This window comes from Ruditapes philippinarum, unplaced genomic scaffold (assembly GCF_026571515.1).
Source record: "Ruditapes philippinarum isolate M1 unplaced genomic scaffold, ASM2657151v2 ctg792_1_1_1_1, whole genome shotgun sequence".
Lineage (NCBI taxonomy): Eukaryota > Metazoa > Mollusca > Bivalvia > Venerida > Veneridae > Ruditapes > Ruditapes philippinarum.
The window spans coordinates 152,596-167,305 of NW_026866635.1; the positions used below are offsets into that span (position 1 = coordinate 152,596).

General features: G+C 31.3%; 1 protein-coding gene and 1 non-coding gene across 2 annotated transcripts; both read right to left on the reverse strand.

The window, feature by feature from the left end:
• Positions 1-10,518: 10,518 nt before the first annotated feature.
• On the reverse strand, positions 10,519-10,592 carry Trnan-guu (transfer RNA asparagine (anticodon GUU)). Its single transcript has one exon. It is a non-coding gene; the product is annotated as a tRNA-Asn (tRNA).
• A 2,833-nt stretch (positions 10,593-13,425) lies between these two features.
• Positions 13,426-14,604, reverse strand: LOC132733142 (protein PFC0760c-like). The gene is made up of 2 exons (XM_060719755.1): positions 13,782-14,604; positions 13,426-13,670 (listed from the first exon to the last, which is right to left on the reverse strand). Exons 1-2 carry the CDS (start codon positions 14,602-14,604, stop codon positions 13,426-13,428), a joined length of 1,068 nt encoding a protein of 355 aa, XP_060575738.1.
• Between the last annotated feature and the right edge of the window lie 106 nt (positions 14,605-14,710).

Genomic DNA, 14,710 nt, shown 5'->3' on the forward strand with positions numbered 1-14,710 from the left:
ATAGGAAACATCAAGTAGCAAATAGTCAAGTCATTCGAACAATTATAACGTGTTTTAATATCCATAAGTCTCATGTTTTCTTTGTTGTTATAGTACCATTAAAAAGAAACACACATTTAAACTGGACCATATGCTGGCATGCTGTCAATAAATATTTCTGTACAAGTTTGTCTCCTTTTTGCTCGGTGGCGTTGGAGATGTTATACATTAAATTATCTGTCCTGAACAGACTTAATCAAGTCTTGTCTGTAATTTTCACCTTTTTTCTCGAGGGATCCCCCTTTTACTGTTGAGTCCTATTTATGGTTTAACTTACTTAAAATAAACCCTCCAGTCCCCGTCTATGCTCTGTTTGTTTCGCTGGATTTTTACTTTATGCTATCAACAAAGTCAGTACTATTTAATAAACCATCCCCAAAATCTAAATTTTATCAGCTTCATATATTTTATATCCTGTTTTACTAATTTTGTCCAGATAATTCCTTACTTCTAAACTCTAAACGTTTTGACTAGTCCCACAGGCGTTATGGTTTAAGAAGTAACACTGTATAAACGACGGCCAGGCATAATTAAATTGAAGAACACCATCTGGAGATCCCTCGGAAAGCAATAAAAACAACAACAACAACAACACACACACAGAAAAACAACAACAACAACAACAACAAAAACAGAAAAAACAAACCAACAAACGAACATAAAAATGCAAACTCGGCTTGATTGAACCGCATATTTGCTACACATGATTGTCGGATTCTCGAGGGATTTCTATTGTTTCAAAACTGATAAATGTAGAAAATGGATAAAAAGTCAAATACACAAGAATGATTTATGACACCACATAAATTAAACATCAAATATCAGGTGCTCACAACGCTTTTTATAATCAGAATGATGATCGTGCGAAAGACAGTCGTTGACTTTTTCTGAACATTTTACGCACTCAAAATCACAACTAGAGATACGAGAAATCATCTAGAAACCATAGAAAAGCGCCAGTTAAATACTTATATTATTATGATATAACTGTTATTTAAATATATTTGCAAGTTAAAGAAATAGATGAACATCAGCCGATGTTTCTAAATTCGAAACATTATTTTTTATATTAGATATTGTATTTTGCTTAAGTCGATGCTAGGGTGAGCATTGGCGGTACCGTTCAAACCGACCATGAAGTATTTCCAATTTGGTCTTTATGGAATCCCTGTTTTGTCTTTTTTAGTAAGGTTAAGAAAATGAAGTCCTTTTTATAAATTATATATTGATTGTTTTCTTATTATCCGCCCTTTTACAAAACATAAGTTAATTTTACACTTTAATTTTTTAAAATTATTTGTTTCAATCAATATATACTGTGAAAATGTAATTAACAAAAGAAAAAAATCTCATCATGATACTTTATGCAAATTCTACACACTGCATTGATGCAGCTCAGATGATTATTTATTCGTAAGAAGTTATGATTCATTTTGTATTATGATCACATAATATTTAATTATGTTTTACATTGGTGAAACATCAGTTTTGCCTTCGAATATTCATATACGACACAGGTCTAGGACAGAAAAAAATTACAGTATGGACACAGGGTTGGCATGAAGTATAACAAAGAAAAATCGGACATAATTTATATTAGGTCGTTGATTGATGTTATAAACTACTTTATAATTGCACACAGAATTAAAATATAAATTATGTGTTTATACCTTGGTGAACATACTAGTAAATCAGCAACCTTTCTGATTGCGCCACACCGATTATTATTTAACAATATTTTCTATTTTTATTTGCATTTAACAACGACCATTGTACATTATTTTATTTACATAAGTTATGTGAAAATTCTCGGTGGCCGATCTGATAAGTCGTTATATGTTGGTATTGGTTCGACGTGAAACAAAAAAGTGTCCTCTCTTGTTTTCAGTTTGGTGCCTTCTGGGTGCCCTTTTGGTGAATTTGAAGTTCTGTCAACGTCGCCTTGCTTTGTTGATCTTTTTTCTCATTTTCTTTAACTCAACAGCTACAAGTCTAAAAAAGAGAATAAAAATCGCAAGATAATCTCCAAAGCAACATCCTGAAACAAATGATACGGCAATAACTCTGTAGCATTTGAGTTTTATTTTTCTAATCAATTTATGCATCTGCCGCCACATGCATTTTGCTGAGATGAATTTACATTCATGAACACGACAGTTGAATCATTTAAGTGAGGATGATATTTGTAGTCTGAAAGCTTTTACCGTTTTTTTTTGTCTAAGACATGCACTGCATAAAGTGTTAGAATATAATCATGACTACTTGTATGTACATATTCTATTCTATCCATAAAGTTTTTAGTAAATGTGTTACATTATTTACAGTCTATTTTCGCTGCAACGATCTTGTTCTGTTTAGTGTTATTGTAACAGATGAGGAGCAGAAAAGTTGCTTTTATCTAGTAAATAAGAAATATATAAGACACTATATGAACGAACACCATACAAACACCACACGAACACAATGCACACGAAAAAGATACTTACATAAAGTTATTTACAATTTCAGAAAGTTCTTATTAAGAAACATCACATATACATTTAAAGCATGTTTCCGGACAGATATCTATATAAGCAACTTTGAATTTTGTAGGAACAGGCAATCATATCATTTTGAACCTTACACACTGATTAAGTTTATAAATATTATTAAATTGTTTGGAAAAATATAATTCATCATAAAAGTGTCCATACTAAGCCGTGTAGAACGCAATCAATATTTTTATGAGCAATATTTTATAAGAATATCGAAATGATACAGTTTTTATTGTTTTATTTTAAGCAATAATGGAAATACTTATGTAAAATGTGCACATTAAAGCCCCTTCCCCTGCACCCCTTTGCTTTTGTGGGCCTGTTAATTGGTCGACTTCTTTGGTTTCCATGTCGGTTTCTGTTGTTTTTAATTGTGTATTATTGTGGTGATCGCCTCGTCCATGCTTTGCTTTGTGCCCGATTCTTTTGTGATTGGTGTCCTGCTGGGCTCCTTGCCGCTGGTCATGTGTTGCTAGGTCGTGTGGGGTTTGCGTTCATTGAACGCCGCCCTTTCTTGTTGATCTTGTTTTTATATTTTATTAACTTTAATCTTTATAGTTCTTTAGCATGTGATGTGTTTATTTATATACAGAAAGAAATAAAGTATATCTCTTCATAAATAAATTTACCAAATGTTTTAGGTGCATAGTGTAAATGAAATATAATAATGTTATATTGTATGAAAAAGAATTTGTATGTTGCAAACTATTAAGCCTTTATTGCACATGAACAGTACTGTTCAGTTACATAGTAAGTGGTACGTATTATTCACTCTGATTTTTTAGGTGCAACACAAGTTATTGAAAGCATTTTGTCATTGAAATGATAATCATCTGCCTGAAAAACAACGAAAAATCTTTTTAATTGTCATTCAAATTAAAAATAAAATCCTTATTAATGTTAGATATACCAGTTTCCTTAACAATTAATTTTTATAATATTATATATAATGAATTTTAAAATTAACATGTGTTATAATTATCTCTTGGTGGTAAAAATTTGTGAGTCTATGTTTTTAGAATTTTAAAATTTTGAAACGTGGTTTATTTGACCGTATGAGGGTTTGAAGATAAATAATAAAGATTTTTAATTGTTTATAATGATCATATCTTTGCTTTTCTCCTGGTCATTCTAGTTCCAAATATCATATATTTTTTTCATAAGAAATTGAAATCAAAGCATACAAAGTAAGTTTTGATACTTTTTGGCATATTTTGATATCTTGTTTGTTTGTTTCTCATAAAGATCAAAGATTATCTAAATGTGGTCGATAAACCAAACTGACATGATGAAGGTGCTATAAAATGTCCATAAGGGAAAACATGTTCTACTCTTTTGGTTATATCTGATTCCATTCCGTTTTATTTTATTGGCATTTGTACATCTAACTGTCATTTATATTTAACTATGAGTTAAATAAATCACCCTGTGCTGATTTGTGATATTTTACTATTGTTTCCGTTATCATATATAGGCAAATGATATAAAGGCAACATATGTCAGTTAAAACGCGCAGTTTTATGATTTGATCTATCATATACTTGTATTATTTTTTTTCATTTTGTCACACCTCGTAAATACAAATTCTAGGTCAAGATAATCCTATCATAACCGTAACTATATCACTTACAACATTTTATTTGTTTTTGCAATACTTTCACGAAATATTATCATAAAAATGGTTTGACATTGTAGGATATGGTTGTCAATGTAACAAATTAAAAATGGAATATGCATTTTAGACAAAAAAAGAAGAATAATTTCAGATTTTAAATTCAGATTAACGTTATATTCATAAGAAGGAGTGTCTGTCTTAAATGAAACACGATTGTAGTAAATTTGGTTTTAGTATTGTTAGGTAATAATTGAGACCGAACCTCCAACATATTTCAATTTGTACCGTTTTGGGCTTATTTAGAGATTCAATTTTCTCCTTTATACATAAGGCAATTAATACCTGCCTATTTCTGGCCAGGGAGATTGACATCGTTATGCCCAGAGCTTGAGCGTATTGCGTTTGTGGAAAAACACATATTGAACTAGGTATATAGAGTAAGAAAATGAATGCCATTGTTACATTCAAATTCATTAAAAAATTATCAACACATTAATGATCAAACATAAAATAATTTGTTATTAATACTTTTGTTATTTCAGAATTTACTTTCAGCAGTAACTCTTTATTTCTTTATCTTTTCACATTTCAATATTCGTCATATTTTTTATATGAAGTAATGACATGAAACACGGATAATTTGCCTGTCAATTATCGAGAAAAAAAGTCACAAAAGCCGTCAATTTCCCGGTAGTCATGCGGAAACGAACAGCCAATGGCTGCAAACAGAAATGAGAGACCAATATCTTACATAATTCATTAACCAGAAAATTACAATTTTAATAGATAGTTGCATATTCTTCGTTTGTTATCCGACAAATACATAATACAAATAGATCAAAGGGAAGCCGTATATTTTATCATCAATTCAAACATCGTAAAATATACCTATATTGGTTAAGTTATTGCTATATCCTTTTTAGGCTTTTACACTTATTGTTGTTTATTACCTGCATTGAGTCAAAAAGACTGAAGTTTTTCTGTTAAGATTGTAAAATGAATCAATATAACTACAACTGTCGAATGACATTGTTGTTTTGTAGTTATTAAACCTCGCCCCTCGCCCCCGCTAAATAGCGTGTTTTCGCTCACCGCCCTTGCCATGGTAACTTCTTTATTTACGAATATTTCGCTTAGCGCGGTCGCGAAGCGAATACAAGCTAATAAGCTGAGACGCGGGGCGAAGTTTTAGGGTTCGCGAAGCGAAAACACGCTTATTGCCGGGGGCGAGGTGCGAATGGACAAGTGTTAAAAGGTGCGAAGAAGGCTAAGATGCATGGTTTGTACATGTACGAAGTGTTTCAAACAGGAATTTTAATGTCTCTAAATAATTATTCTTGAAAAGCGACATTTACCAGAAACTGATTTCACAAAATCATATTTCGAAATAATGAAATTGCTTACACTATAAATACATAATATTAATGAACACTTAAACTGTCAGATTGACCAATATCGGTGGACCGTTACTTGCTCCAGACATGTGGTAGGAAAGTGTCAGTGTAAAAACTTTTTTTGTCGGACAAAATTCGATCAGGAATTTGGATTGTAATACAAAAACTTCACTTCAACAAGAGTCAAGTGATGTAAAATAAGAATACACTATTGCAGGATTACGTTGGAATATTAAATTAAGAAATGCACTTTTTGAAAATAACACGACATAAAAGATTATTTTCAAGCACAGAAACGCTCTGCAAAAAAGCAGAGTTAAGATGAGTTTTATTATGAATGTTTGTCGTGTTTTAATACAAACATGTTTTGAAAACAGAACTTAAAAACTGTCAAAAAGTACGAGCATAGTTTGTAGAACAATGCCTTATATTGGCGTACCTCGTGCACTCAGACATGCTTCTGTAGATGAAGTTATTAGTGTTTTATGATTAGGTAAATGTACTTACTGTTTGCATCTCATGAGGTGCAAAAGGTAGATTTTCACTAGATTTCATGCCAATTTAGGTATTTGTCAGATATCTACTACATGTGGTTCACAGTAGCTAACCGATTGCGCCACAGAGACGATACATAACTGTTAAATGAATTATTAATATATTGTGACATGCCTTAGATGAAAACAGCATATGCGTTAATACATTGTTTAAGCCGGCGCACTGTTACTTAAGTTTACGTTGTATCGATGTTACACCAACTTAAGAAATACTCATTGTTTTCAGAATTGGAATCAAATGTTACACTGTAAATGTTCACAAAAAAGTTTTATTTTGAAATGAAAGATAGTATGCACAATAGCATATGTGAAATATATTCAACACCGTCTTGTCTGGTTTAAATTTTTTTATTTGTTAATTTGGTTGAATGGAAATTGCATTAGATGATAAAGGTAATTACTTTTTCGTGAAATTTGGATTATTTGACCTAGTAAAGTGGTCAGGTATTGCACTCTTGATGTCCAAATTTTCAATGTCAACGTTCTTGAAAATGATATTTAAATATTACCGTTTACGAAAATTGAAATAAATTTAATTACTTTATTATAGAACAAACATGCAGTTATTGTTGATATAAAAGCGACTGATAGATCAACAACCACTGAACAAATAAAAAAGGCATTTTCGGGGCCGTCCAGGTTTGGTGGTTGTCCGGTTTTGGTGGTCTCCAACCAGTAGTAGATTAATTAATACTTGACGTCTTTTGTGTAAACCGCTGCAGGAACTTTCTTTAATCCTACAGGAAATAATATTTTGTAAATTATTCATATTATACGATTGAAAGATTGCAGGCACGTCCATTAAAAAAACCAACAACAGTAATGCAAAACTACGGTATAAGTAGACGGACAGAGGAGTTTAAGTGCAATGTTGTCCTTTGCAATTATTATGTTACTGACTATGAATGATTTCTTGTCTAGGTTAAGCAACACATACCGAGAAATAATTTCATAAAACAAGATTTTGAAATAATAAAATTACTAACATCATAAACGAGCTTTTAAACTAACACATTTGCCGATACTCGCCAAACAATATCGGTTGTCTTTTATCAATGAACCGTAACTTGCTCCAGACATTTGTTTTGAGTATGTGGTATTGGAACTAAGAGGTTTTTATTGAACAAAATTTGATCAGAATTTTGGATTGTGATTATTATCTGCAACCAGAATCAAGTGAAAACAAACGACTTACAGTTTTCAAGAGACATATATCTATTTTGATTATTAAAACTCATCTTGGAAAATGGTTTTCACTATTTAAGCGAAAAAAAATCTTGGCAATCAAAATCGTTGGAAAAAAACAATATTCTAGTTGAAACATTTTGAATGTGTTTACTTGATTGGATTTAGGACCAAACGCTGTCTAAAAGTTTAAGTTATGTTGTGCACAGTTAGTAAAATATACATTTATTGACTATCTCAATTAATTGTTTGGTCATATGGGATCAAAGACATAATATAATATCTTTAGTGCCTGGGGATAGCATACTTGTAATGCAAGTGACAGGGTCATGAGAAACTTTACAATTTTTATATCGTTCGTAAAAGACTGTATCTTCACTATGTGATTTTCAACTATATACAGATTGTGTTTGTTTTTATTGCTTTCACACGTCAACAGACACATAACAAATACGATACATATTCGTCACTTACACAAAGTGAAAAGGTACAAAATCGAATATAATAAATTAGATAATAGATTGATAACATTTGAAGAGAAAAAAACGTGTTTTCCAATCTGTTTAATATAAGATGAACAAGTGTATGCTATGTTTCACAACAGAATTGTTCCTTCCCTCTCTTTAGAATAATACTAACAAGAGTTGAGGCTCATTTTTAAATTTTATACAAAATGTTTGTTTGTTTTAACTTGATAATATTGCAACCACTCATACAGTGTCATAAGCTCACATATGAATTGACGAATTACACGAGTCTATTGATACCATGTTGTTGATTTTGTAATTTAAAATAGAAAAAAAACATATCACTCAAAAGAATTATGTTTATGACTTAATTTTGTTCTTTTAAAATGAGAAGACTTTAAAAGTATTTCTGATATTTTTATAATATGTCCGTTTATCAATTGGCCCGAGGGTACCATTTTGATAATGTCAATTATTCTGGCAATAAATTTTCTTTAACACGTTAAAATATAAGTAAGCAAAATTGAAGACAAAGTAGACCTTGTTGCGTAAGACTATTTTTTCAATTTAATTATGAATCAATCTTGGCATATCCTTGTACAATTAATAAGATACATGATTTCCCTTTTAATGGAGTAATTCATGGAATGGCACGAAAGAGTCACATTAAAGGTTCCATGATAAACGTTGTATGAGCGGATGTTTCTAAACTCAAATTTTCCCCATGTTCATGTTTAAATGTTGAATTCTGCTTAGTTCCAGGACGGTAACTTTTCAGTACTACTACCGTCCATGAACAGGCTCAATCAAACCAAGCCTGCAACATGTTAAATTTTGTCATTTTGCTCTATGTTATAATGCGTATTAATTGCATCCCGTACAGTAAGATTAATATAGTTTTCCGTATCCTATTGGGCTCCATGCCGGTGTCCCTCTGTTGCAGCGTTTGTTTATGGTGAAGCCACCCTTTCTTGTTGAAAATTTGTGTTCATATTCCAACACTCATAACCTGGTACACACAAAACATTACATTTTGCAGAAAAGTTCTGTTCATCGTCCTCTCAGAATGTTGTCTCATAGATATTCTCAGTAAAAGCTATGATGGTAGTAAAATTTATATTTGAAATGTTTCTCAAATTTATTATGTAAGATTACAATCTCGACACATTCTACAGAGAATTTGTGGCATCATTCATTCGATGGTATCGGTCGAACCATGTGTTTTTGACATATAAATGTATATGCTTTTTTGTTTTATTTAATGTAAGTTTCCTTGCTGTCGATATTTTTTTTGGTTAAATATTTATCTCCCATTGCTACATAAATAAGTCAATATGTATTTTATACTTTGCAATAGCAGGTGTCAATTGTCGTATGGGAGCTTTAATAAGTTGCCTCGAACCAAAGGGGTACGGCTCATTGAATGTTCACAAAATATGTATTTGATGGTAGACAACATTTATCCTCAGTCAGAAATGAATTCTAAGTCCATTCCCATTACACTATACATGTATACTAATATATAGACAAGGGTAACAACTCCCATAAGAAGGTGCCTATGCCCAATCAGGGCTTTTGCCTCGCAGTATTTTTTACACGATACAGCATAAATAAAAAGGAATCATGCAATATGTAGTCGAATGCTTTATCTATCGAACCAATGTAAAACGTTTCTTATATCTCTTACACTTAACGACTACTGGCCGTCAAAGTAACAAAAAAAACGTTCATTTTCGCGAGGTCGACATCGATCGTGGCTACGCAGGAAACATAAAGTTACACGACTGTTGCAAGCGTTAGAGATAATATCACAAGCATTTATCATGCTGGGCAATTAAAAATACATAAAAGTAATCAAAATATACCAATTATCTATAATGACAATGTGATATAAACTCATCTGCGGCTTCAAAATATTTCCCCGTTGAAATTTCTATAAAAAAACCGCCATCTTGACGAATATAAACAACCGTAATTTGATTGGTCGATTTATTTCCCGAAAATATACCCGTAAATTTCCGAAAAAAACCCGACCAATCAGATGACGGTTGTTTATATGCTTTCTGTGATCGCGCTTGTTTTTAGATAAGGATCCCGATATTGAAATAAGACGTGGAATGGTCAAAGTATGCGCTATCGATTCATTTCCGACGGTTTTCATGTTTGTACTATCCTTCGTTTTCTTTAGGCTGCTAAGCTGCCAGACTGCTAGGTTACTAACTTCACAAGTTTCGAAGCGTCAGAATGAAAAAAAAATATGTTAAGATAAAGTTCAACATCTAAAAAAATAAAGATCACGATATTGCAAAAAGGTGTGGAATGATCTAAGGAAGTGCTATTGATGTATTTCCGACGGTTTTCATGTTTGTAATATTCTTAGTTTTCTTTAAGCTGCTAGGCTGCCAAATTCAGGCTGCTAGGTTGCCAGTTATCCTAAGTATTTATTTAGGATAAAGTAATACCTTTTACTTCTTATATTGTGCAAAAGTAGACTTTCTCTGGATTTCATGCTAACTATTGAGTTAGGTATTTGTCAGTTATCTACTGCATATGGTTGATATAAAAGTAGCAACCTCACTTATTTGATTTCCATTATAAATTACATTAATTATTACATAAATATGGAAAAGCAATCTAAGATGCAGTTAATTTCTTTTGTTTTGAGGAAATACCGTTGATAAACGGTGACAATATTTGCAATTAATAGTTCAACCTATTAAAAAATATTAACGTCCCTGGGTGGGCTTGAACCACCAACCTTTCGGTTAACAGCCGAACGCGCTAACCGATTGCGCCACAGAGACGATGCATCTACTTGTAATAAATTAAAATATTGTAACATGCTTTAGATAATACCATACCGTGTTTATATACTGTTTAAGCTGGCGCATTTTACTTAAAGCACATTGTTAGGCAATAGTAACTTTTTATTAAAAAAGTCAACATTGTATCGACATTACACCAATTAAAAAAAAAATAGTTATTTCTAATTTAAAGTTTTGAAATCTAATGTTCACTTGTAAATGTTAACAAAAAACGTTTTATTTGAAAATGAAGGTTTTTTGCACAATGACATATGTGAATAGTATTTATGTATTTGTATGTGCAAATTTTAAACTGTTTATATATGTTAATTAGGTTGAATGCAAATTTGTAATGGATAACAAAAGGTCAAAATTTATAAAAATTTTGGTTATATTGCTGTTTCGTGAAATATCCATTATTTGAGCTTTTGTGTACTATGAGATCATTTATAGAATGTCAGGGGAAAATGAGAGGTATTGGACATTTTACTATCTCTCGTAAAATGATTTTATTCTTTTTTCTGTTTTATTGCTCTGATATGTCAAGGGTTTTCTTTAGATTGTGTTGAAGATAAGCGTTCACAAATACTTCAACTAAGATAAAGTGATCAAGTGATTCATGACAAGGTAATCAACCAAATAAAATAAATTAAATAACAGATAAAAACCGTTTGCAAAAAACAAACTTGTGTTTTACATCTTTTCAAATATTACAATATGCTTAAATAATTTGATATAGAATTAAGGCAACTACGTTTCATATCAGACAAAATTTCTTATTTAAATAATAAAGCATTGAGTATTTCCTTTCATGTGATGATTTATATGTTAATGACTTGACTTAAGGATGCCATTTCATCTGTAATAAAACATGTTCTCCTAGAATTAACAACATAACGAGTGAAACAATCGGTTGACTAATAGGACATAGGAAAAACAAAGTAGACCTTGTAAAGGAAGACTGATTTTAAATTGTTTACCGTTCTTGAAATTATTATTTTATTGGTGTTACCATCATAATACGTAGGCTTTTAATTTATGTTGTCTCTGAATGTTGTTAAGACAGTTGACGCTGTGATCATAAAATTGATGTTTAAAAGGTTTCTCAAAACCTTTGTTAAATGTAAGCCCAGACATTTTTACAGAAATGTTTTGCATTATACATTTATTTCGCCATGGTTTCCATTTGCGATAACTTTTTTAAATCCACAAATAGTTTTCTTTTTTTGGCTACTGAAACTGGTGAACGTCGACCAATGTTTTGCCTACGTTTTTAATATTAGCGAGGAGTAAAACCCGATGAAGAAAGTCGCAAATAACACCACAAGTGTGTATTTCAAACAGGTGCGAAGTTATTAAGGTAATTGGCCGAGGCCATGAACATGAAAGTGAGAAACAAGTTTGTAAAGATAAAAGAGGTTTTCAAACTAATTAGGCCATGAAATAAGAACACATAAGCTATGTAAACATTGTCTATAAGATGATACTAAAATGTTCATTTGTCAAGTGTTTTCGCGATGTCATATTTGTCTGGGATAATTAGAAAATAAAATCAAAAGTATAAACATTAATTAATCCTTTTATAAGCACTTGTGTTATTTAACATCTGACGTGTTATTTTTGTTAAAATTGTCTTATATGTCTGCTAAAATTCAAACACGAAGTTTAGTCTGGTGTTTTTTGTTACGTATACATCAACATAGGACCGGTTTCAGTGTTGTTCCTACGAATACCTACATTCCCTACGTGAATATTATAATGAAAATATAAACAGCATACGTGACTTGTTGTTTTTTTTCTAGTTGGTGTGAAAAGTAGTAATCTGACTGTTTTGTGTACACTATATTTATTATTAAAAAATAACGGATGAGTGTGAAAAACTTTTTGAAAAGTTCCATTTTATGGTACATGTAATTATACGCTTTAAGCAATGTTAAATCTCTTAAGTTCTACATTTGACAACAAGTGTTTACCTAGAATTGAAACAAATATGGAATATTGCTAATGTAATATTTTTACCGGCTTTTCTAATATGTCATACAATTGTTTGAATGTGTGGTGGACTTTTATCCTCTGAATATAAGACTGAAATCTGTTTTGTCCTTGCCACACCGATATTTAAGATCACTTTGTACTTTTGAAATAAATCACAACATATCATAATTTTACTATATTTATTAACACTGAGATTGAATCCAATTTTCACATTTGATATCATTTAGATTTAATTGACAAATAAATGCTAATATTACACTCCAAATAGAATTAAGTTATATATCCAACATATCTGTATTACACTCCAAATAGAATTAAGTTATATATCCAACATATCTGTTTCGCCAATGAAAGATGTTACTGAAGTCCTACCAAAAGCAAGTTGAACCTAACCTTTATATAGTGATGTTTAAGACCATGAGAAACTCGAGAATTCCATGAAACATGAAATAAACATGAATTTGTAATTATATAAGAAACAATGAGGAGTAAGAAATTATTACTGTGGAGTATTAATGTATTACAATTACTTACATAAGACCTCATGTGGAGTATGAACTAAGACTAAGGAGCAAAATACGTGAGTATAATACGTAAATAATAATAATATAATAATCACGTAAGACTTACATAAGATTGAAATGAAATATTACGATTGAGTATATACCTAGTATAACTATTCAGTATAAGCACAAAAAACAAATCAACACTATTAAAGAAATACATGTATATGTTGGTTGACATATGCACACTATGCATAAAATACACTTTATTGTACAAATAACAAAACAAAAGAAATAAAGATCGTGATTTCACGACACTCCGCCCGAGTGAAAGTTCATAACCTTGATGTATATTCGTGATAGTCTTGTTCAGCATCTGTAGCCATTCCAACTAACTCATTGTCCAGATAGTAAAACTTCTGGACTACAGTTACTGAGTGTATTTTGTACTTTGTTATAATGCGCGATGGCTCTAACGCTCGGATATCTTCTTCCTCATAATCGCTTAAAGAATCATGTTTACTATTGTCATCTCTGTCAATAAACAACTCTGACTCATCTTCACTGACAACTATTATGTCTTTGTCAGAAGATGTATCATTACTACAACTGTCACAAGAGTTCACATCGCTCTGCAGACTCAAATCATCGCTGACATGTTCATTATCATCATCGTATACATCATCATCACTATCATCTTCATCATCAGAATATTTATCAACAACACTTATATCACTCACATCTGTATAATTATCAACAAGTTCCTCCTCACTGTATTCATCGTCATCATTATCATCTTCATCATCAGAATATTCATCAACAACACTCTTATCACTCACATCTGTGTAATAATCTACAACTTCCTCCTCGATGTATTCATCATCATCATAGTCAAGGCTTACATCGTTTTCAACATCGTTACTGCACCTTTCATTTGCATATTCATCATCAATCAAAATAACATTATTCACCTCATCTATCACGTCCAAGTTATTGACGTATTCATCATCACTCAATTTTTGTTCGTTCACAACATCTCTGGTGTTTATGTCATTGGCGTTTTCATTTTCACTAAAAGTGTTATTACTATCATTTTTCACGTCCATGTTAGTAATTTGTTGTTTTATAACATTTTCGTAGTCAACAGTATCTTCTTCATACGGCTCTAAGTCGAAATATCGTATCGCCTCTTCCTCTTCCATCGCATCTAACTCTGCATGTAAGTCCAGAATGCTTTCATCAGAGCTTACATCTTCATAGTATGTACATGTTGCAGTTGTCTTTTTACTTTTAATTTTATCTGTATCCAATGCAACACGTCGTGCTTTGGCTGCACTGTATTTATGTGTAAGACACAAATGCCTTACTAAGTTACTTCTTCGAGAAAACTTTGAAGAGCACATTTTCTCACTGCAACTCCATTTTTTGTTTCCGATATGTTTTTCAAGTGAATGCCTTTTTAAATTCCTTTTATAAGCATACTCCTTGTTGCAAATGTCACACTTGAAAGGCATTTTAACGTATGAAGTTTTTAATAATAAGAGTCAAACAAAAGCGTTATCACTATGTAATAGTGTTTAATGCAGTACTAAAACTTCAATAATGACGATTTTTAATCCG